The following is a 25596-nucleotide window of genomic DNA, read 5'->3' as shown; positions in this document are numbered from 1 at the left end:
ATCCCCCACCTCTCTACCATGCCGCCACCTCCCCTCCAGCACTACTCGGTTTTCGCAAATAACTTTCATTTATTTACAACATTCATTGCAAAAATTGTCTCAAAATCACTAATTATAGAAACATACCTAAGCAAGTTCAAACAAAATGGAGGTGAGCCTAAACCAAAGAAGTATTTTCTTCTTCTTCTTTTTTTATTTTTTAAGGAAAAAAAATCAACAAAACAAAACAAAGTGTAGATCGCTACACCTGAGTCATCTTCATTTTCTTTTTTTTTTCAACTAATCTCTTCAAGCTATTTGAATTTTGAAGTAAACAATATACATATATACAACCCACACACACGCATTTATACATATAGATCACATATATACATAATTTCTTTGGGTTTGAATTTCAAAATTAAAATGGAAATTTCAAATCAAAATCAAACGTGTATATCATGTGATGTATTGGGATTACTCGATCTTAAAACCATGACTCAGGCTAGTTGTTATAGTGGGTTGCAATTTGTTGGACCATTTTAATATCTTTTATTTATTTATATATATATATATATATATTTTTTTTTTTGTTCATGAATCTTCTTTTATCTTGTTTATGAATCTCATCTTGTTCATGAATGGAGATTCATTGTTTTGGTGACCATTTGTCTTGTTCATAAACTTGGTGGTGAGTTAATTTTTTGGAGACTCTCCCTTTCTCTAGGTTCATGGTCTTTATTATTTTTTGGTGTATTTTGTAAAGTCCTAGTGGCCTATACATAGTTCCTCACATCTACTCTTTTCTACACCAACACACCAACTATTGTTTATACAAAAGAGATTACTAGCAAAGAATAGTGTTTTTCATGGTGGAGCTTTGGGTTTACCATCTTGTGCAGAGTTGGCTTGAATCATACGACAAGTGGTCAGGTTGTTGTATCCTGGAGGGGACAAGTCATAGTTTTGTGACTGTTGCATCGGTATTTGGGTTTTTCCTACCGCAGTGGGCTTGATCTCCTTAAAGAAAACGAGATATCCGTGCCTTAGCCTGATCAATTTGTATCTCATTTTCTTTGCATTATTTATCAATAAAATATAATTTTTTCTGGTATTTTCACCAACAATTTTAAGGAGATCAACCATGGAACAAGTACCAGAAAAAACCAATAATGGAATTGGAGATCTCAACAAACCTTTCAAGTTCAAGGGAGTTCATTTTAAGAGGTGGAAAGGAAAAGTTCTTTTTTACCTCAGCCTTTTGAAAGTTACATATGTTCATACCAAGAAGAACCCAAACAAAATCCCAACCGAGGAGATGAATGATGAAGACTACAAGGCACATGAAGCAAAAGTGGCTTCCTACAATACAGATGAGTATAAATGTCATTTTTATCTCTTAAATTTCTTTGCGGATTAATTTTATGATTATTACTATGACATCACTTACACTTTGTCTTCTATTAATTTTTGGCATGCTCGCTTGTGTCATATTAATAGTAAATATGTGAGAATCATGAGTGTAGACACCCCATTTTTGACCGGCCCTAAGACTTGGGCGCTTTCTTTTGATTACCCGATATGACAATTAGAATGTGTTTCTCACAAAATTCTCAGTAAGAAAGATGGAATTTAAGTTTTAATCCCAACCTTCACCCATTTTTTGGCCAAACTATTTTAGACCTTAAAACCCTCTTTTCAAAATATGTTTTTTTTTTAAATGTTTCTACGATGTCCCGAGGCTCCCATTTCGATTAAAATATTGTACTTTTCAGTAAAAAGGACAAACTGGAAATAAATGGAAGGGAGGTGAAATTTTTGAAAAATATTTAAAAATATCTTCTTTATAGGTTTGGAGTTGAAGGAAATAGGAGGGGATGAAAGAAAGCAGGTTTAGGAAAAGGATGAGTATCAAATCATTAAGAAGGAAATGAGCAGTCTTCACTAAATTAGGCATTTCTCTTTGTACACTTGGAATTTAAATGTGAGGCCACCACCATTAGAAAGTAGACTTCTGGGGCTTCAATTTAGACCCAAGAACCACCTTAGACCAAGTCCAAATAAGGGAGATATGCCCATTTGAAGTTGAGCTTAAGAGCAGATTTTGTTGATCCAGCCCGAGACAGCCTTCACTAAATTAGGCATATCTCTTTGTACACTTGGAATTTAAATGTGAGGCCACCACCATTGGAAAGTAGACTTCTGGGGCTTCAATTTAGACCAAAGAACTTCCTAAAAACAAGTCCATACGGGGGAGATATGCCCATTTGAAATTGGGCTTAAAAGCAGATTTTGTTGATTCGACCCAAAACAACAATAGCCCATTTTTCTTGGTTTTGGTTCGGTTGGGACAACCCATTTACCTATTTTTTGAGCCATTCAAGTGCATCCACTCATCCTCCATTATACCTAATCATCCTCCATTGTCAAAAAGAGGTTTTGTTTACATCCATAAAGGAGTATCCCATGCAACCACCTTGAAAATATGCCCTCCTATCACATTCTTGTCTCCCACCTTGTCTCCCACCTTCTTTTAGACCTTTACTCTCCCTCATTGCCTATATAGAGTGATCATATTGTAAGAGAGGAGGAGGACCACGAAATTGAAGAGAAAGGAGTGAGAAAAGAGTGAAAAAAGAGAGAAAATTTGAGTTTTTGAGCCAAAAATATTTCTATCTTCCATATACACTCCATACCTTCCATAGCTACTGAAATTCCTCATTTCCATACACCAAAACCACTCCAAAAATTCTGATATAGCCAAAGATCAATCGCCTCAATCATAAGGAAGAATGTTTAGTGATTGAAAGTGAGAAAAAATAGAGAGGTAACCACTTTCCATACCACAAACTCCATAAATTCCATAATTTCGAATTGAGGACTTGAGAACACACTTCCTACACTTAAGGGTGATCAAGAGGAAGTTTGGAAATCAAGAAGTTCAATCTTTCTTTGGAAGGTGAATTTTTAATTTTTCATTTTCTTATATTTTATATCTTATATTTATATTCTTGCTTCTTATTTCATTGTGTTTTGTTATAATCCAAGTGGTTTGTTTATCTCATATTTATTTTCTTACTTTATATTTCATAGTGTGTTGTTATAATCCTAGTGGTTTGTTTAGCTCATAATTATTTATTTATTTATTTTTATTCGCATACTTTAATTTCATATTAGTTTTGTTGTAATCTTGCATGTTTTACCTCATATTTATTTTATTTTTTTCGTGTATTAGTCTCATATTAGTTTTGTTGTAATTTTGCATGTTCTATCTTATATTTGTTTTATTGCTTTAGGTTTATGTTGTGAGTTTGCACTTTTTTTTTATTTTATTTTATTTTATATTTATTTTCTTTTTTTAATCTAACCGGTAGTGGTTAGTTGAGCCACCTATATATTTTTTGTTTGTTCCTTTTCTTGGTTTCGCAACAAGACAGGTTTTGCTTGGCCTAATTAGCCGGCCGGCCTATTTGGCCGGTCGGTTAGCTTCTTCCGAACAAGATGGCGTAATCTCCCAATATTGACCAATTTCCGCCGGTAGTTCTAAAGAACATGAAGCTTTTATTTTATTTATTTATTTTATTTTGAGTGTATTGTGAGGTTTTTATGTTGTTGTAATATTCTCCTCATCCCTCTCTAATTCGGTTTGTAATTATTCTTTAAAATGTTGTAATAATTCCCCGCCCCGCTTCTTTCCATCCCGTTCTTTTACTTGCTTTCTTTATTTGTACATAAACATCATATTTATTTTTCATCATAGTTATGCTTTGCATCCATGTTTCATGCATCTTGATTCGGCTAAGTTTGCATTTGTGGATTTAATCAATTCCTATGTGATTATGTGCGCTACCTCATGTTCTTGAGATGATTCACATATCATGTTTTAGAAGCCGAATCTTTAGTTGCATCTCATGAGTGAATTGCATTAGGGTTTTGTATATAAGATCATGCATATTTTACTAACTTTGTTTTGCAGCTTGTTCGTGGGACATCAAACATGTGAGTTTTTATGCTTTAGCATCCCGTGTGTGCGTGTTTTTCTTACTATGTCTAGCATTCTACCATGAGGCTAGTTGCTTATGTGATATAACTCTATGAATGCCAGTGGATGGAGGTTGTGTCGCTTAATTTGGAATGATGTTGATTTTTCATGCTTGTAAACTCAATTTATTTGGGTTGTACATCGTCAAAACTCTTTCAAAATGCATGATATCAAATTGTTCCAAAATGAATGGCATAGTCTATACTTGTATGCTTCACATAGTAAATTTTAGGATTTATTAACTAATCAGAACATGAACATATAAATAAAATAAATTTCATATCATGGTTAGTAAAGGCCGATCTTTGATCGGGTGGGCGGGGGTGCTCATTATTGACCTTCCCCTCTCATACCTAAGGTTCCGAGCCAAGTATCCTTGGTTACGACGAACAGTAGCCTTGGCACGAGTCATGGGTTTCCTAATTTTCCCAAAATAAATATTAGGTGGCGACTCTGAGATCTGATGACACAGTCCATTTTTGACAAAATTGTAATAAAATGCATTTTCAATAAAAGTTGCCAAAACTGGACTCTCATCTATGTTTCACATTGCACTCGTGAGAATAGATCGAAGAGATCTCGGGGGTCCGAACTGTTTAACGCGCGCGGGTACCCCCCGGGCATGTTACAGTTTCTGGCGACTCTGCTGGGGATTTTATGAAACCTTGACTCGAACTCCATGATATGACTTTTATTTTTAAATTATATGTTCATTGCATTGCATTCATTGGTGCACTTCAAGTCCTTGTGTTGCCCAGATACTAATGGGAGCACAGACATGTTTTTTGTGACACTACACCTATCTTTACGATACTTTAGAGGCCTTGTGTTGTAACATTTTAAGATCTGTCAAAAAGGTAGCTCTGCTACGTAGCTCTGCTATCTAGCTTTGCTATCTAAGGTTCTCAGACTACGAAGAGAGGCTATTTGACTCTTCTGATTTCCTGGGATCTTTATTGGTTATGACCCAAAGGACTCTTTGGTAACGTCACCTTGACTTCAACCCCTAGAGTAGAGCCAACCTTGTGCATATAATGAGCTATAGTACCTTCCAAAATTAGGACAGGATGCTCTCCCATTTCTAGGATGTATGATGCCGCTTGTTTGAATAGTGAAACCCTAGATCATTTCAAAGTTAGGACAGGGTAACCCTAGCCCCCATAGGGGTGTTTGTTCTCTTTCATGCTATGTGTTATGCGCAATGTATGGGGATTCTTAGATTCAGATGAGTGGTTCAGTCATTTCAGCTTGTGTGGTTGAGTTCAGTTTTTTTTTTCCAACATGAGTTAGCAGTAATCAGTTGAGCTGGGATGCTGATGAAATTCTGATTGGGGGTCCCATTTTGTTTCAGCAAGGTAGTCGAGCACTATAGCTTCCGAAAGATCTAATATCCCCCAAGTTCTGTGGACCCGCGTTGGTAGACTTTGCAAAAGTACAGATTTGGTTCAGGGTCAGCCAGTGTTAGTTTCTTTGCCACCGGTTACACAAAAAAAAGCAAAAGCTTCATCAACTGTCCAGAATACCCCTTCTTCACCTGCTAGATCATCACCACTTAACTCACCAGAATCAGTGATGGCTCAGATTCCAGAAAATATAGCAGACATACTACTGGGCCTTCAACGGAGCATGGATATTGTTGCCACTACGATTTCTGCCCAAGGCATTACTCTTGCTGGTCAAGGCAATGCTCTTGCTGAACTGCAACGCTCATCTGGGGCATCCATTACTCAACCACCTCCGGTGACTCAGCCAGTTCCACCTCCACCTCCACCGGTTGACGAGTTTCCCGAACCTAATTCACCAGAAGATCTAAGGGTTCCTGCACAAACTTCAGGAGGATCATTTCCTCTTCCACAACCAGTGGGAGGGCTCCATCCCTCTGAAGCACCTGAGTTTGACTCAACTATGTTGAAGCTGGCCAAGTTGGAAAAACTTTTCAAAAAGGCACAAGGAGTCAATTCAATCCCGGACATCGAAGACGGGTACACTGAGACAGCTGTGAAGTTGCCAGAACGGTTTAAAATGCCGCACATTGATAGGTTTGATGGCTCCGGTGACTCAATGGTGCACATTCGCCTATTCTCTGATGTCTTAAAGCCTATGGGTTTGACTCGTCCGCAAAAGCTTTCTTTATTCGGACGAACTTTGTCAGGAGTGGCTGCCATCTGGTACGCCAAGTTAGAGGACTCGGTAAAACAAAGTTGGGAAGAGTTAGCCGGGGCCTTTATCACCCAGTATGCTTATAACACCCAGATTGAAGTGACTACTCGGGAATTAGAAGCCACCCGTCAAGAGCCCAATGAAAGTTTCATGACCTTTATCACCAGATGGAGGGCAAAAACAGCAATGATGACCAACAGACCACTTGAAAAGGACCAAATTCGTATGATAGTCAGAAATCTACATGGAAAGATGTTACAAAAAATGATAGTCCTCCCGCTCTTCACTTTTAATGACTTAAAAGAGATAGGGGTTCAGATAGAGGATGCCATCAAACAGGGAATTATTGATGATAAGGAACCTGTTCGGAAACCTTTTGGTCGCAGTTCCAATACTACCACCAGTGGTAGCATAGCTGTGAAACCCTCTGAAATCAACTTGGTTGCCACCACCACTAAAATAGCCGATCCCTTTGCTCATGCTGGCCTGCAAAACACAACCCGAGCTCCAAGTAGAACATTCACTCCTCTCTATATGTCACTCTCTAAAGCAATGAACATCTTGATAAAAAGAGGGTACTTGAAACCTTTGGACCCCCGACCTCTTCCCGAACCTCTCCCAGCCAAACATGACCCTACCAAACACTGTGCTTTCCACCAACAACCAGGACATGACACAGATCGTTGCTTTCGTCTCCAACATAAGATCCAAGATCTCATAGACAATAAAGTCATAGCTCCCCCACAACCGCCAAAACCCAACGTCACTACCAACCTGTTGCCACCCCATGATAGAGTTCCATCACCTCCTCATCTTAACCTCATCCATACACTTTCATCCACCTTTAACCCCAGTATCTATATCACACCTACTCATTTACCAAAACCTGAGGTATATATTCCTGAAGGCATTGAGTTATGCATGATGGATGCACCTCCAACCCAGGCAAAACCCAAAAACCCTATGGTGGTAGTACCTATGCTTGAGGCTGGCAAACTATCAGAGAAAAAGTATGATCCTAGCCGGTATATTATTCCCAATGGTCAACTAAAGCTTGAGGTTGATCTGCCTGACTCATTTTCTATCAATGTTGTCAGAGATGATGTACTTGAACAGGGGTTGGATGATTTGGCCGACCTAGAGGAGGACTTGGCTAATCTTCATTTCTTTGAAGAGTTAGATCTTGAGAATGTGCAGAGGGCATGGTGGGAACCGGAGAATTACAGTCACAGTTGGTCGAGCAATGATGAAACTTCTGCTGAGGAAACTGAAAGAAAAGGGGATAAACTAAGACTTGATTTCGGGAAACCTGTTAAATGTGGTAAAGGAAAGAGGTCCAAAGGAAGAGAAGAAGAACCAGAAAGCCAGTTAGAGCATACTGTTGGAATGATTCAAGCAGCGCTAGATAATTTCCTTTCAGTCAACGAAGGCGAATGGTGGGATGATAATGACCTACAGCTGGCCCATACTGATGATGAATGGGTAAACCATGTGCCGGATGAGACTTGGTATGCAGACGAAATTGATCATTTGACTAGGAGTGGGCGCTACTTCAAGCCTCCACATCTAGACCAAGGAGAACCCTCTGGCAAAGATAAAGAGGTAGAGAAAGAGAAAGAGAAAGAAAAAGAGAAAGAGGTAGAAGAAGACCTGGTTCTAAAACAACTGAAAAAGATCCAAGCAAACATTTCTATTTGGGGTCTTCTTATGGCTTCTCGAGAACATCGACAGGCAATGTTGTCAATGTTGAGCAAGGCTAAGCTGTCAATTGACACCACTCCTGAGCAATTAGTGTCATTAATCACCCCGAGAGAAACAATCCCAGCAATAACTTTTGCTGACAAAGAGTTGCCACAAGAAGGATCGGGACATAATAAGCCTCTGTACGTATCACTGGAATGCAGAAAGAAATGGATACCGATTATTCTGATTGACACCGGATCAGCCATCAATGTTTGCCCTACACGCACTGCTTATGCAATCGGGCTAAAGCCGGCAGATTTCACGCCCACTACTCAATTGATCCGGGCCTATGATAATACTAGTCGGGAAGTGATGGGGACAATCAAAGTACAAATAGCAGTGGGTCCATCTGAGCACGAAGTTGAATTTCATGTCATGGATGTTCCCGCAACATTCAACTTGCTATTGGGAAGGCCCTGGCTTCATGAGATAAAAGCTGTATCATCCACATTACATCAATTGGTAAAGTACCCATACGGCGGAGAAATTGCCACTGTCTTCGGAAATTCATCCATTCATCCTCCCCCAGAAGTCACAACACCACTGCTAGAAATACAGCATGGGGAAGAAGATGTATTCCTATCAGGTTTTACATTGGCAAAGGCCCAGCTAGTTCAAACGCTCATGGCAGAAGATGAAGGTGTATACGTCAGTGCCCAATCAATCTATTTCATGAGTAAACTAGGTCACATTCCAGGGATGGGATTGGGACAAAGTGGCAGGAAAAGTATTACTACAGCCAGTGAAGTACCTCATAACCCACATGCATTCGGACTGGGGTATGCACCCACAGTTGATGATTGGAAAAGGAAAACTGAAGAGATCAAGGAGAGGATCAAGGCCAAGAGAACCGGGCAGCAGTTTGAGTTAGTTCATAAGCCAATTCGGGGGACCTTGAACGGACGCTTTGTCCGCCAAGGAGAAGACTTCCCTTTCTGTGGTTTCCCTGAGCCCTGGATTGATCAAGTGGAGAAAAAGAGATAGCCTGGGTTTGAGATCTTCTTCGATCATCAGCTTTCTGACAGTGATGAGGAGGGGGTAGATCCTAGTATCGACATCAGACAAGATAGAGAAGTCAGCTCCGAAAGCAGCACAGAGGAAGTTCTGGGTCTAACACTGGCTGACTTACTGATAGAATCACATACTAACGCTGAACCGATGAATTTGGGGGATATGACCATTGCCGTGATCGGGGAAGAGGTACCTGCTGACTGTTCAAGCTTCATCATGGATGCGGTGAATGGCTCACAAATAAAGTGGCATTTTGAAAAGAGTTGTATTGAGAGTTCTGAATTGGCTGTTGAGTCTGAGTTTGGTGGGCCTGTGGGGTTAGAAGCAGATTTAAGTTTGTCTAAAATGTCTGAGTCTTCTTTTTCTTTCTCTTTTGAGTCTGTTGCAACTTGTGAGCCCGAGGCTTTGAATGAAGATGTGATTTCCGCTTACTTTTCTGTGCCCATAGTTCATAATATTGACCAAAATTTTCAAAATTTTGATAAAAACGAAGAGGAAGAAATTCCTCGGGCTTTGAAAAATTTAATCGACTGGGAGGAAGAAAGGCGTGCTAAGCCATTAGTGGATGAAATTGTTTCTGTAAATGTGAGTACTGAAAAAGATCCTCGCTTGATTCAAATTGGTTCTACATTGTCTTCAGAGGAACGTGAACAATTAGTTGCTTTATTAACAGAATTCAAAGATGTTTTTGCGTGGTCCTACGAAGACATGCCAGGAATTGACCCTGAGATTGTACAGCATAAGATCCCTCTCGACCCTGGGGCCCGACCTGTCAAACAGAAGCTTCGCAGAATTCGTCCTGATTGGGCCTTAAAAATTAAAGAAGAGGTGACTAAGCAAATCAATGCTGGTTTTTTGCTAGTATCAGAATATCCTACTTGGTTAGCCAATATTGTGCCAGTTCCGAAGAAAGACGGCAGAATCCAAGTTTGTGTTGACTTCCGGGATTTGAATAAGGCTAGCCCAAAAGATGATTTCCCATTGCCACATATCGACGAATTGGTAGACTTCACTGCAGGACATGCTTTACTGTCATTCATGGATGGTTTTTCAGGATATAACCAAATCCTTATGGCTCTAGAGGACAGAGAAAAGACAGCATTTACCACACCATGGGGGACATACTGCTACAGGGTTATGCCATTCGGTTTGAAGAACGCTGGGGCTACTTACCAGAGAGCTGCTGCCACTCTTTTGCATGATATGATCCACAAGGAAGTTGAGGTGTACGTAGATGACATGATTGTCAAGTCTAAAGATCGGGAAAGCCATTACACTGCATTGAAGAAATTCTTTGAGAGAATTAGGGAATACAAGCTAAGACTAAATCCACAAAAATGCACCTTTGGGGTAACTGCGGGTAAGATGTTAGGATTTCTGATCACACAACGGGGAATCGAAGTTGATCCATCAAAAATTAAGGCCATCTTAGAAATGCCGCCACCAATGACTGAAAAAGAGGTGCGGGGTTTTCTAGGAAAGGTGCAATTCATAAGGAGGTTTATTTCAAAGCTAACCTCGACTTGTGAACCACTGTTCGGTCACCTAAAGAAAGGGAAGAAGTTCCAATGGAATAATCGATGTCAGTTTGCATTCGAGCAAGTCAAGCAGTATCTGCGGAATCCACCTGTGTTATCACCGCCCGAGCCAGGAAAACCGCTAATTTTGTATTTATCAGTGACTGAATCAACCATGGGATGTATGCTTGCGCAAGAGTCAGATGAGAAAGTGGAGAAAGCCATCTACTACTTGAGTAAGAAGATGCTTGACTACGAGATCCGCTATACTTCCTTGGAAAAGGCTTGCTTGGCTTTGGTTTGGGCCACCAAGAAGTTGAGACACTACTTGTTAGCTCACTCGGTAATTCTGGTTTCAAGATTAGACCCCATCAAATATCTCTTTGAGAAACCAGCTCTTACCGGTAGGCTAGCTCGTTGGTTACTCTTGCTTTCTGAATTTGACCTTAAGTATGTCACTCGCAAATCTGTCAAAGGAAGGGCTGTAGCAGAATTTTTGGCTGATCACCCAATTGAAGGAGGAGAAGATGTGGAGTACTCATTCCCAGATGAAGAGGTCATGCAGATGGAAGAAGACACTTGGAAGTTGTACTTTGATGGAGCGTCTAATCAATTTGGCTATGGAATAGGCGTGTTGCTCATAGCGCCGGATGATTCCCATATCCCCATAGCTTTCAAACTCCAATTCAGGGTATCTAATAACCAAGCAGAGTATGAGGCATGCATTGCTGGATTGGAAGCAGCCCTGGAACTAGGGGCAATAAGGTTGGATGTGATCGGGGACTCAAACTTGGTCGTCTCTCAAGCCAACGGAGATTGGAAAGTTAAAGAGGAAAAAATGAAAGTCTACCATCAAACCTTGGACATGTTGATCCCGAGGTTCGAAAAACTGACTTTTACGCACTTGGTAAGAGAGAACAACCGATTTGCTGATGCGTTGGCAACCTTAGCATCAATGATAGATATACCGGTCGGGGTCAAGATGCGTCCGATCCTTATAGAACAAAGGTACACCCCCGCATATGAAATGATAGCCGCAACGGAAGAAGTTCAAGATGAAAACCCTTGGTACTTTGATATTTGGAATTTTCTGGGAAGTGGTACATATCCACAAGGGGAAAACATCAAAGACAAAAGGGGGATACGGCGTCTTGCCACTCAGTTTGTCATTTGTGGAGATAAGTTATATAAGAGAGGGCATCTGGGAATGCACAAGCTATGCGTAGAAGAAGAAGAGGCAAAGCGTATCATGGAAGCCATCCATGGAGGAGAGTGTGGAGCCCATATGAACGGTATAATGCTAGCTAGAAAAATCCTTAGACAAGGATACTACTGGTTAACCATGGAAAGTGATTGCATCAACTTTGTTAGGCGATGCCACAAATGTCAAATCCATGCCAATCGCGTGAACATCCCGCCATCAAAACTCTACAACATGACTTCGCCTTGGTCTTTCTCAGTCTGGGGCATAGATGTCATCGGGGCAGTCACACCGAAAGGTTCAAATGGGCATCAGTTCATCTTGGTTGCCATTGACTATTTTACCAAATGGGTTGAAGCACAGTCATATTCAGTGTTGAAAACATCACATGTGGCCAAATTTATCAAGAACAACATTATCTGCAGATACGGGGTGCCAAACAAATTAATTTCAGACAATGGCTCACATTTCAAAGGAGAAGTGGCAGTTCTACTTGAGAAGTATAACGTGGCTTTTCACAAGTCATCAACTTACAGGCCACAAACCAATGGAGCCGTTGAAGCTGCAAATAAAAACATCAAGAACATTCTGTGTAAGATGGTAGAAACTTATAAAGATTGGCCAGAGAAGTTGCCTTTTGCACTTTGGGGATACAGGACATCAATCCGAACATCTACAGGGGCAACCCCTTACTCTTTGGTATATGGAATGGAGACTGTTTTGCCGATTGAGTTGGAAGTGCCTTCATTAAGGATTATGGCTGAATGTCAGATAACAGAAGCTGATTGGCAACAGAACCGATTTGAGGAACTATTTTTGTTTGATGAGCGAAGGTTGAAAGCGTTATACCACATTTAGGGGTATCAACGCAGGATTGCCAGAGCATTCAACAAAAAGGTTAGATCCAGGAATTTGAGGGAAGGGGACTTAGTGTTGAAAGACAACCGAGCTCCTATTCACGATCCTAGGGGCAAGTTTAGACCCAATTGGACGGGTCCCTACATCATTAAATCAATCTGGTCAGGAGGAGCAGCCATTCTCATGGATTTGGATGGTTTGGAGTTTTCACAACCAATCAACATGGACAAGCTGAAGAAGTACTACCCTTGAGAGGCTCACTGGGCCGAAAACCTGAAAGGGCGACCCAGGCAAAAGTTAGAGCACAAAAAAAAAAAAAAAAAAAAAAAAAAAAAAAGAAAGAAAATGATGAAAAGCTCGCAAGGTTGAAAACCCGAAAGGGCGACTTTGGCAAAAGTTAGAGCAAAAAAAATAAAAATAAAAATAAAAATAAAAAATGAAAATGATGAAAAGCTCGCAAGGTTGAAAACCCGAAAGGGCGACTTTGGCAAAAGTTAGAGCACAAAAGGAGAGTGTCAATACCCGAGTGAACCTTAACCGGAACTACGTATGGCCTGATTCCGATCTTTAGGATACGTAGGCAGCTTCATCTTGAAGTTCGGCCTTAATCATTTGTCAACTCACTCATCTCGTCCATGTTTGATTGGTGTATCTTTATTCGGCTCGGCTATCCATATTTAATGGCTCGTCCCCATTTGATTCAGTTGTCCTATTTCTCCTTCGGACGAGTTCAGTCACAAGATGAATTCAAGTGTACATCTCAAGGGTTGATTTCATGTTGATCGAGTAGTGGTCATTTGCAAAAATAGATTTTGAGGATTTTTAATGAAGTTGACTGACTTTCTCAAAACTTATTCTATTTTTCAAAACTCAGACCATTTTTTGGACCAAAAAGAGAAAATTTTTAGTGCTCATAATTTGGCTTATATGATTTCAAGGTAGAAAATGGAACAAGTGTGCTAATTTACCTCTCATGTTGATCAAAATCGCTTTAGCAGAAAGGGAAAAACAAAAAAAAAAAAAACAAAAACAAAAAAAAAAAAAAAAAAAAAGGAAAAGTGATGAACTAGGGGCACAGTTGAGTCAGGCTTTCTGTCTTTTATCCACACTATCGAGTTCTCGTCACCTTAATCAAGCAATCACCGAAAAATGCACAGTAGTTGTCGCTGACAATGCTTTTCTGTCGGGCGATCGACCGGTGTTACTCTGTTTTGCGTTCATTTTGCTCCGACAAGCGCAAAAGGGTGTGTTTTGGGATGGTTTTTGTTTCATTTTCATTTCATTAAGTTGTGTTTTGTGTTTTGGTCAGTGACAGGCTCAAGATTCAGTTTAGAATTCACTAAAATGCAACCATTTTCAAGTTTAAAACAAAATGATTTTTATGTTCAGTGTTGTGCCATTCATGCTATCCAGATTTGTAGAACAAACTTGTTTTATTAAATGCCAGGGATCAACCCCGATCAAAGTTGTACAAAAAGGAGTTGAAGCTATAAGTGCTCACTCCAACAACAAAAAAAAAAAAAAAACAAACAAACAAATGAACAAAAACAAAAACAAAAACAAAAAAACAAAAAAAAGAGAGAGAGAGAGGGATCTTTTTCTTCTTTCTGCTCCGGCAGCTCGGCGACAAAGATTACAACGGGCTTCATTTGCACACAGCTTCATTGCCTAACTTTACCATCAGCTGCCTCGTTTCATCTTTACTCCTTCGAAGCTTTTGAAGACTCTGCCTCAGCCTTGGCAGAACTTCCAAAGGAGATTATTCCTCGTCGGCCATCAAATTGGTTGTGCGAAGAAACTCCGAATCGAGTCACGGAGGTCGTCAGTCGTTTCAATTCTTTGTTCTGCTTTTTCAGCACACCAATTTCTACTCGAGCGTCTTTGTACATACGTTGGAGGAGGGAGAGTTGTGCATTTAACTGATGTACCTCACACATCCTGTTCTGCAGTCGACGGGACAAGTTGGAGACCGCTGTCACGGTCTCCACACATGACCTCAGCGTATACGAGTTTGCTTCGATGTCAGACTGTGCCGCCATGATTTGTTCAACTGACATCGCTGGAAAGTTGAAAACAAGGGAAGGAGGAGGAGCTCGTGGTTGAGGTTCAGGAGAGTCAGAATCGGTCATCTCTATCGTGGACTCGTTCAGGTCTGGAAAAAGAGTGAGAGAACCGTGTGAAGAAGCCATGGCAAAGGAGAGTAATGCAAAAGAAAGAGGTTGCAGAGTGGTTGCAGAGTGGTGGCAGAGAAAGTTTGCAGGCTTTTGCTCTGCCTCTCTCTTTCGCAGGCCTCAACTTAAGAAGAGGATGAAGCCAAAGAAGAAGACAAAGAGGGAGGAAGGCTCGAGACGATCATTGACAATCGGGGCAGGATTGGATAGCCTGTCGATCAGGCGCCGCGATTGTTGAAATCGTGCGCCAGACACAACGCTCGAAGAGGATGACGGAAGAGAGAGTGAGACAAAAACAGAGAGAGAGGCGGGAGAATTGTATATTTATAAATATATGTATATATATTGTATATCTATGTATTATATATATTTGTTTGAACGTTTTGGTTACAAGAGTGGCTTGGGTTCAGTGGTTTGGCTCAGTGGTTGAAGGCTGGATGGTTGAGCCCGAGGTCAAGGGTTCGAACCCCACAAACAAATGTTTCTTTTGTTTTGTTTTGGTCTTATGTATATATATGTCTCGTATACCTATATATATATTTGTTTGAATATTTTGTCACAAGAGTGGCATGGCTCAGTGGTCGAGGACTCGAAGGCCAAACTTGAGATCAGAGGGTCGAACCCCCGTGTCTATGCACTTTGCATTTTTCCTTTCTTTTTTTGCGTGTTTTGCGTACGTGCGTTGACGTCAGCAAACAGAATATGCCTTCTCAGTAACGGCATTTTCCCGCTGATGCTTGTAAATAGAATATTCCCCATTTGTGTATATGTCCATATATGTCTGTGTCGTATATACCTGTATATGTCTATGTCTGTGTATAGGTCTGTTATTTGTCTGTGTATATTACCCTATTCGTATGTATTTTGTTTGTACATGGTATATGTATACGGTATTTGGTTCGAACATGCAATTCCTTCTTTCATTCTGTGCATCTATCGCACAATAATCTCACTTCATGCACCTACCACATAAATCATCAAATTCAATCGCCCTGTCTTGGGCATCGCACTGTCTTGTGCATCATCAAATTCAATCGCCCTGTCTTGGGCATCGCACTGTCTTGTGCATCCAATTCAATCGCACTATCTTGTGCATCCCTACATCGCACTATCTTGTGCACCCCCCACTCGCACTGTCTTGTGCAATTTCAATTTAATCGCGCTATCTTGCGCATCACACCATCTTGTGCACTCCCTAGGTCTAGGAGACCTTAAATCCTCTGAAGGTGCAATTCCTTTGGTGTTTGTCGTGCCCGAACGACTTCAATGGTCTAAGAATGGTCTAGGAGACCTTAAATCCTCTAAAGGTGCAATTCCTTTGGTGTTTGTCGTGCCCGAACAACTTCAGATGGTCTGGTATAACCACCTACCTGTGATTGCAATGAGTTCTTAGGAGACCAACTGCGACGGTGGAAACTAGAGTTCGAATGGCGATGCCTAGAACGCAAAAGGTTTGGAATTTCCGAGACTAAAGTCTGGTTTAAATACCCAGGGGTGTATCCCCGGCTTGAAATCTGTATGGCAGCCCCATAGGTTGAGGTAGCGTGTATGCGCCTCAATTCTGGATACTGAACCAACCTAGTCTGTCACCCCGTTGGAGAATAGGGAAAGTTATGAATATGATCAGGAAGAAAAGCAGCATCGGTGGCTTCTACATGTAGAGGTTACCCCTTGTCATTCTACCATACCTTCTTCCACTTGCGTGAGACGCGTTTGGATTTCGAATCCACCTTTACTCCTTTCACGTGAAACATGTTAGGATGTGACGTTTACATGGTTAAAACCTTCCCTCTCTCCGTATAAAATACGTTGAGATACGCCTGTTGGTTACACCATTGTCATTTTCTCTGGTTAAAACCTTCCCCCTCTCCGTATAAAATACGGTTAGGTACGCCTGTTGGTTACACCATTGTCATTCTCATTGGTTAAAACCTTCCCTCTCTTCGTATAAAATACGTTGAGATACGCCTGTTGGTTACACCATTGTCATTTTCTCTGGTTAAAACCTTCCCTCTCTCCGTATAAAATACGTTGAGATACGCCTGTTGGTTACACCATTGTCATTTTCTCTGTTTAAAACCTTCCCCCTCTCCGTATAAAATACGGTTAGGTACGCCTGTTGGTTACACCATTGTCATTCTCATTGGTTAAAACCTTCCCTCTCTTCGTATAAAATACGTTGAGATACGCCTGTTGGTTACACCATTGTCATTTTCTCTGGTTAAAACCTCCCCTCTCTCCGTATAAAATACGTTGAGATACGCCTGTTGGTTACACCATTGTCATTTTCTACTTGGTTAAAACCTTCCCCCTCTCCGTATAAAATACGGTTAGGTACGCCTGTTGGTTACACCATTGTCATTCTCATTGGTTAAAACCTTCCCTCTCTTCGTATAAAATACGTTGAGATACGCCTGTTGGTTACACCATTGTCATTTTCTCTGGTTAAAACCTTCCCCCTCTCCGTATCAAATACGGTTAGGTACGCCTGTTGGTTACACCATTGTCATTCTCATTGGTTAAAACCTTCCCTCTCTTCGTATAAAATACGTTGAGATACGCCTGTTGGTTACACCATTGTCATTTTCTCTGGTTAAAACCTTCCCTCTCTCCGTATAAAATACGCTGAGATATGCCTGTTGGTTACACCATTGCCATTTTCTCTGGTTAAAACCTTCCCCCTTTCTGTATTAAATACGGTTAGGTATGCCTGTTGGTTACACCATTGTTGTTCTCCATGGTTAAAACCTTCCCTTTCTCCGTGACACATTTGCATGTGATCTTGTGGCACATTTAATGCAATGCATCCCCTGTTATATTTCATATCATTTGCACGAAGCTTGCCTCTTCATTGTTGTCATCTTCATATCTTTATCATCACTCCATGGCATGGTATTGCATTGCATAATCATGAATTTTCAAACAACTGGCTTCGCGAACCGTGTAAGTCCAACCTTCAAACTGCATTTTGAGCATGTCACTTGCATTCTGCCCCTGAACTACGCTGGTTTGATTCCTTGCAAAAGGATACGTAGGCAACCTTCAGGTTCAACCACTTGCATTGCATCTTGTTTGCTTGCCCAAGTCTTACGGCCTTGTCAAAAGGGTCGTCTTTGGGCTTTGACATTCACTCACGTCATGAAATGACTTTGAGCTCTGTCAAAGAGGGGCAACTGTAGACACCCCATTTTTGACCGGCCCTAAGACTTGAGCGCTTTCTTTTGATTACCCGATGATGACAATTAGAATGTGTTTCTCACAAAATTCTCAGTAAGAAAGATGGAATTTAAGTTTTAATCCCAACCTTCACCCATTTTTTGGCCAAACTATTTTAGACCTTAAAACCCTCTTTTCAAAATATGTTTTTTTTTTTAAAATGTTTCTACGATGTCCCGAGGCTCCCATTTCGATTAAAATATTGTACTTTTCAGTAAAAAGGACAAACTGGAAATAAATGGAAGGGAGGTGAAATTTTTGAAAAATATTTAAAAATATCTTCTTTATAGGTTTGGAGTTGAAGGAAATAGGAGGGGATGAAAGAAAGCAGGTTTAGGAAAAGGATGAGTATCAAATCATTAAGAAGGAAATGAGCAGTCTTCACTAAATTAGGCATTTCTCTTTGTACACTTGGAATTTAAATGTGCGGCCACCACCATTAGAAAGTAGACTTCTGGGGCTTCAATTTAGACCCAAGAACCACCTTAGACCAAGTCCAAATAAGGGAGATATGACCATTTGAAGTTGAGCTTAAGAGCAGATTTTGTTGATCCAGCCCGAGACAGCCTTCACTAAATTAGGCATATCTCTTTGTACACTTGGAATTTAAATGTGAGGCCACCACCATTGGAAAGTAGACTTCTGGGGCTTCAATTTAGACCAAAGAACTTCCTAAAAACAAGTCCATATGAGGGAGATATGCCCATTTGAAGTTGGGCTTAAAAGCAGATTTTGTTGATTCGACCCAAAACAACAATAGCCCATTTTTCTTGGTTTTGGTTCGGTTGGGACAACCCATTTACCTATTTTTTGAGCCATTCAAGTGCATCCACTCATCCTCCGTTATACCTAATCATCCTCCATTGTCAAAAAGAGGTTTTGTTTACATCCATAAAGGAGTATCCCATGCGACCACCTTGAAAATTTGCCCTCCTATCACATTCTTGTCTCCCACCTTGTCTCCCACCTTCTTTTTGACCTTTACTCTCCCTCATTGCCTATATAGAGTGATCATATTGTAAGAAAGGAGGAGGACCACGAAATTGAAGAGAAAGGAGTGAGAAAAGAGTGAAAAAAGAGAGAAAATTTGAGTTTTTGAGCCAAAAATATTTCTATCTTCCATATACACCCCATACCTTCCATAGCTACTGAAATTCCTCATTTCCATACACCAAAACCACTCCAAAAATTCTGATATAGCCAAAGATCAATCGCCTCAATCATAAGGAAGAATGTTTAGTGATTGAAAGTGAGAAAAAATAGAGAGGTAACCACTTTCCATACCACAAACTCCATAAATTCCATAATTTCGAATTGAGGACTTGAGAACACACTTCCTACACTTGAGGGTGATCAAGAGGAAGTTTGGAAATCAAGAAGTTCAATCTTTCTTTGGAAGGTGAATTTTTAATTTTTAATTTTCTTATATTTTATATCTTATATTTATATTCTTGCTTCTTATTTCATTGTGTTTTGTTATAATCCAAGTGGTTTGTTTATCTCATATTTATTTTCTTACTTTATATTTCATAGTGTGTTGTTATAATCCTAGTGGTTTGTTTAGCTCATAATTATTTATTTATTTATTTTTATTCGCATACTTTAATTTCATATTAGTTTTGTTGTAATCTTGCATGTTTTACCTCATATTTATTTTATTTTTTTCGTGTATTAGTCTCATATTAGTTTTGTTGTAATTTTACATGTTTTATCTTATATTTGTTTTATTGCTTTAGGTTTATGTTGAGAGTTTGCACTTTTTTTTTATTTTATTTTATTTTATATTTATTTTCTTTTTTTAATCTAACCGGTAGTGGTTAGTTGAGCCACCTACATATTTTTTGTTTGTTCCTTTTCTTGGTTTCGCAACAAGACAGGTTTTGCTTGGCCTAATTAGCCGGCCGGCCTATTTGGCCGGTCGGTTAGCTTCTTCCGAACAAGATGGCGTAATCTCCCAATATTGACCAATTTCCGCCGGCGGTTCTAAAGAACATGAAGCTTTTATTTTATTTATTTATTTTATTTTGAGTGTATTGTGAGGTTTTTATGTTGTTGTAATATTCTCCTCATCCCTCTCTAATTCGGTTTGTAATTATTCTTTAAAATGTTGTAATAATTCCCCGCCCCGCTTCTTTCCATCCCGTTCTTTTACTTGCTTTCTTTATTTGTACATAAACATCATATTTATTTTTCATCATAGTTATGCTTTGCATCCATGTTTCATGCATCTTGATTCGGCTAAGTTTGCATTTGTGGATTTAATCAATTCCTATGTGATTATGTGCGCTACCTCATGTTCTTGAGATGATTCACATATCATATTTTAGAAGCCGAATCTTTAGTTGCATCTCATGAGTGAATTGCATTAGGGTTTTGTATATAAGATCATGCATATTTTACTAACTTTGTTTTGCAGCTTGTTCGTGGGACATCAAACATGTGAGTTTTTATGCTTTAGCATCCCGTGTGTGCGTGTTTTTCTTACTATGTCTAGCATTCTACCATGAGGCTAGTTGCTTATGTGATATAACTCTATGAATGCCAGTGGATGGAGGTTGTGTCGCTTAATTTGGAATGATGTTGATTTTTCATGCTTGTAAACTCAATTTATTTGGGTTGTACATCGTCAAAACTCTTTCAAAATGCATGATATCAAATTGTTCCAAAATGAATGGCATAGTCTATACTTGTATGCTTCACATAGTAAATTTTAGGATTTATTAACTAATCAGAACATGAACATATAAATAAAATAAATTTCATATCATGGTTAGTAAAGGCCGATCTTTGATCGGGTGGGCGGGGGTGCTCATTATTGACCTTCCCCTCTCATACCTAAGGTTCCGAGCCAAGTATCCTTGGTTACGACGAACAGTAGCCTTGGCACGAGTCATGGGTTTCCTAATTTTCCCAAAATAAATATTAGGTGGCGACTCTGAGATCTGATGACACAGTCCATTTTTGACAAAATTGTAATAAAATGGATTTTCAATAAAAGTTGCCAAAACTGGACTCTCATCTATGTTTCACATTGCACTCGTGAGAATAGATCGAAGAGATCTCGGGGGTCCGAACTGTTTAACGCGCGCGGGTACCCCCCGGGCATGTTACAATGAGCAGTTTAGGATTAATTCCTAAAGTGACAAAAAAATTTGAGAAATGTGAAGTTTGCAGTAAAGCAAAAATTACCAAGAGGCCTCATAAAAGTGTTGAAAAATATACCGAATTGCTAGAATTATTTCATACTGATTTGTGTGAGTTTGAAGGAATTTTAACTGGGGTGGTAACCGATATTTTATCACATTTATTGATGATTTTTCAAAATACACAAACGTATATTTATTAAAAAATAAAAGTGATGCTTTTGAGAAATTTAAAGAATTCCTTCTTGAAGTGGAAAATCAATTTGGTAAAAAGATTAAGAGAAATAGAAGTGATAGAGGCGGGGAGTATGAATCTCTTGGATTCAACTCTTTTGTTCAGTCATTGGGAATTATTCATTAGACTACTCCACCATATTCACCTTCATCTAATGGCGTAGTTGAAAGAAAAAATAAAACATTAATGGACTTGACGAATGCTATGCTTATTGATTCAGGTGGTCCCTCAAATCTTTGGGGCGAGGCTATTTTGACAGCTTGCCATGTAATAAATAGAGTGCCACACAAAAAGACTAAAATTGTACCTTATGAGTTGTGGCGGGGGCATAAACCAAATCTAAGTTATTTGAGGGTTTGGGATTGTTTAGCTTTTGTGAGACTTGCAGATCTTAAACAACCTAAATTGGGTGAACGAGCTACCACTTGTGCTTTTCTTGGGTATGCGTTGCATAGTACAGTTTATAGATTTTTTGATATGGAAAATAATATTATTTTTGAATCAGGTGATACTATTTTTCATGAAAGTAAATTTCCTTTCAAATCTAGAAATAGTGGGGGTCAAATAGTTTATGAAAATATTTTATATGTGCCTAGCTCTTCTACTCCATCTCAAGTTTTTCAAGAACAAGAAAATTCTCAAATCTAACCAAGGAGGAGTAAATGAGCTAGAATTGAAAAAGATTTTGACCCTGACTATTATCTTTGCAATGTGGAAGAAATTCCTCTTACGGTGCAAGGAGCTTTATCATCACCTGATGTTATTTTCCGGAGAGAGGCTGTAAATGATGAGATAGATTCACTACTTTCAAATAAAACATGGAAGCTAGTGGATTTACCTCCAAGTTGTAAAACTATTCGGTGTAAATGGGTCCTTTGTAAAAAACTTAAATCGGATGGAACTATAGATAAATATAAAGCGAAGCTTGTCGCTAAAGGTTTTAAGTAACAAGTTGATCTTGATTTCTTTGATCCTTTTTTCTCTGGTTACTAGAGTTACATCCATTAGACTGTTCATAGCAGTGGCTACAATTCATGATTAAAAATTCATCAAATGGATGCAAAAACAACATTTTTAAATGGAGATCTAGATGAAGAGATTTACATGGACCAACTCGAAGGCGTTGTGGAGCCTGGCCAAGAAAGCAATGTGTGTAAGCTAACTAAATCCCTTTATGGTTTAAAACAAGCTCTTAAATAGTGGCATGAGAAATTTGATTCTTGCATGCTCAAGAATGGCTATAAGACTAATAAAAGTGATAAGTGCATATATTATAAAACTTGTGAGAATGCATATGTGATTATTAGCCTATATGTGGATGATCTACTTATCTTTGGCTCTAATTTGCATATTATGAGACTAAAAATATGCTTAATAGCCACTTTGATATGAAAGATTTTGGTGAAACCAATTTTATTTTGGGAATTAAAATTACCAAGACTAATGATGGTATTTTTCTTGATCAATCGCATTACGTTGAGAAAATTTAAAAAAATATAACTTTCTAGACTGTAAACATGTTGCTACTCCTTTTGATGCAAGCATACATTTATCTGTTGTAACAAATGAAAAAGAAGTGATTAATCAAAAGGAATATGCTAGCATGATTGGTAGTTTGAGATATACTACTGACTGTACTAGACCTGACATTGCATATGCTGTTGGAGTACTTAGCAGGTTTACTAGCAAGCCAAGTCGAGATCATTGGCTAGCCATGGGAAGAATTATCAGATATTTATCTGGTAGCAAAAATTATGGTTCATTTTATAACAAGTATCCTGCAGTACTTGAGGGATATAGTGATGAAGATTGAAACACTTTGTCAGGTGATTCTCTCTCTACCTCGGGTTTTATTTTTACCTTAGGTGGTGGTGCTGTATGTCAGAAGTCTATAAAACAGACTATAATTGCTAATTCTACTATGGAAGCTGAACTTATAGCGTTAGCTTCATCATGTGAGGAAGCGAATTGGTTGAGAGATTTGTTACATGAAATCCCATTTTGGGAAAAACCAATTCCTCTTGTGTTAATTCGTTGTGATAGCACTGCTGCTATTGGTAGAGTGAATAATCATTTTTATATGGTAAATCCAGACCTATTCGAAGGAAACACAATAATGTGAGATCCTATTTAAGTAGTGGCAGTATAACTGTGAATTATGTAAAATCTTATGATAATCTTGCGGATCCGTTAACCAAGGCCTTGGCGAGAGATAGGGTCTGGAACACATCGAGCGGGATGGGTTTGAAGCCTATAAAATCATAAACCATGTATGAGGATACCCAACCTGAAGATCAGAGATCCTATAACTAGGTTCAATGGGAAGAACGAATCATATGGTGGTTGTAAAAAATGCACTACTTAATATTTTGATGTCCATCCCGTTAATGTAAGTGCATTTGTCATGTAATGTTGGAGGGTTGAGTTTTTATGCTCTTAATGAAATTCTATAGCTCTTGTTGAGTGAGGTGTGTCAATTACAGGAATATCCTTGACAGATTTCACCTATGTGAGCATAAAAGTGGGGCCGCTTTCTACAAGAACAAGGCTTATTCTCAAATATGCTCATGAAAACTAGGATAAGCATAAGGCCGTAATGTGCTGGCTATTAAAGCTCATGTCAACACCTAGATTATTATGTGTGAGCAGTAATACTTTATTTCCCATAAGCAGTCATAGTTCAAGTCTGAGACCACTACTAACTCTGGAGTAAAGGTTGCTGTTTCACTAATGAAAGTTCAATGCAGAGCACACCTTCATGATGCATACTAGTCTATCTTTGTTTGGTAATCTCTCTTGTCCTTGTTAATATTAAAATGAGTGGGGGATTGTTGGACCATTTTAATATCTTTTATTTATATATATATATATATATATTGTTCATGAATCTTCTTTTATCTTGTTCATGGATCTCATCTGGTTCATGAATGGAGATTCATTGTTTTGGTGACCTTTTGTCTTGTTCATAAATGGAGATTAATTGGAGTTCATGAACTTGGTGGTGAGTTAATTTTTTGGAGACTCCCCATTTTCTCTAGGTTCATGGTCATTATTATTTTTTGGTGTATTTTGTAAAGTCCTAGTGGCCTATAAATAGTTCCTCACATCTACTCTTTTCTACACCAACACACTAACTATTGTTTATACAAGAGAGATTACTAGCAAAGAAGTATGTTTTTCTTGGTGGAGCTTTGGGTTTACCATCTTGTGCAGAGTTGGCTTGAACCATACGACAAGTGGTCGGGTTGTTGTATCCTAGAGGGGACAAGTCATAGTTTTGTGACTGCTGCATCGGTATTTGGGTTCTTTCTACTGTAGTGGGATTGATCTCCTTAAAGAAAATGAGATATCCGTGCATTAGCCTGATCTATTTGTATCTCATTTTCTTTGCATTATTTATCAATAAAATATAATTTTTTCTGGTATTGTCACCAACACAATTCAAACCCAAGATCAAATATGCATATCATATGATGCAGTGGGATTGCTGGATCTTAATAAAACCATGATTTTGGCTGGGAGTTACCATGGGGACTATGGAGTAAGACAGTATTATATCAGTGAGAGAGAGAGTTATAGTCTTTTTGCAATTTCCAATAAAATAGTTATTTTAGTTCAATTTACGTAGGGGTAAAGTGTTCCAAGGTGAAACCACATGGGATAGAGTGGATTTTTCTTAATGATAAATTACAATTCATCAATCCCCAAAAATGCAGTGTACCATCATTGATTATTACCTAATACACTATTACATACTGCAATTAATCAGCTGAATAATCCAAGCAATTCAACGCAAGGTCAAAAGAACCCATTTGGTTTCTCTACTAGGTTTTGAAAATAAAGACATAATCAATATGGTTTTTCAATCTTCAAAACTCCATAGGACTAGTATCCATATGAATACACATATATATGCATATATATAAAAAGTAGGAATCAAAATCCAAAGTAGCATCAAGATATCATCAAAATGTGAAAAACCCAATATAGTACCTTGTAAAGGTGAGAGAATTGAGATGAGAACGAGATTGCCTAAGACCTCCACCAAACCCACTAATCTGGGACGGGACAAGAGTTGATGAACTCCACGAAGTTGTTGCCATTCTCACAAGAATTGGTGGGTGAGGCGTTAACTGTTAGGTAGTGAGAGAAAGTTTGGTGCTTTTGTTTTTCGTCTCTCTAGTCTCTTCCTGTGACCAAAATTTCAACCCCTAAATAAATAATAATAATGATGATGAAATTATTTAGTGATAAATTATTGTTTTGAAAAATATTTTTTTCTATTTGTATCCTATTGCTGCTAGATCGTCAGACTACCGT

At 38.9% G+C, this 25596-nt stretch overlaps 2 protein-coding genes across 2 annotated transcripts in view; one reads left to right on the top strand and one right to left on the bottom strand.

The window, feature by feature from the left end:
• The window catches only part of LOC114268225 (uncharacterized), a 267263-nt gene that overhangs the window by 179130 nt on the left and 62537 nt on the right, over window positions 1-25596 (bottom strand). The window lies entirely within an intron of this gene.
• LOC145813234 (uncharacterized) lies at window positions 5594-12511 on the top strand. The gene is made up of 5 exons (XM_082908516.1): window positions 5594-8790; window positions 8950-9326; window positions 9798-10069; window positions 10904-11163; window positions 12190-12511. Exons 1-5 carry the CDS (start codon window positions 5594-5596, stop codon window positions 12509-12511), a joined length of 4428 nt encoding a protein of 1475 aa, XP_082764642.1.

The sequence above is a fragment of the Camellia sinensis genome, chromosome 15 (genome assembly GCF_055761805.1).
Source record: "Camellia sinensis isolate YWXY chromosome 15, ASM5576180v1, whole genome shotgun sequence".
NCBI classification, from domain to species: Eukaryota; Viridiplantae; Streptophyta; class Magnoliopsida; order Ericales; family Theaceae; genus Camellia; species Camellia sinensis.
The sequence above is the reverse complement of the archived record's forward strand: the minus strand, read 5'-3'. Positions and strand labels throughout refer to the sequence as shown.

What these genes read in the sequence shown, in the direction of transcription:
- LOC145813234 (XM_082908516.1), top strand. Translation starts at nt 5,594, where the DNA reads ATGGCTCAGATTCCAGAAAATATAGCAGACATACTACTGGGCCTTCAA. An exon ending in AGAACCGGGCAGCAGTTTGA is followed by an intron (nt 8,791 to 8,949) that starts GTTAGTTCATAA and finishes GCTTTCTGACAG; the next exon opens with TGATGAGGAGGGGGTAGATC. An exon ending in GGGGGACATACTGCTACAGG is followed by an intron (nt 10,070 to 10,903) that starts GTTATGCCATTC and finishes TTTGACCTTAAG; the next exon opens with TATGTCACTCGCAAATCTGT.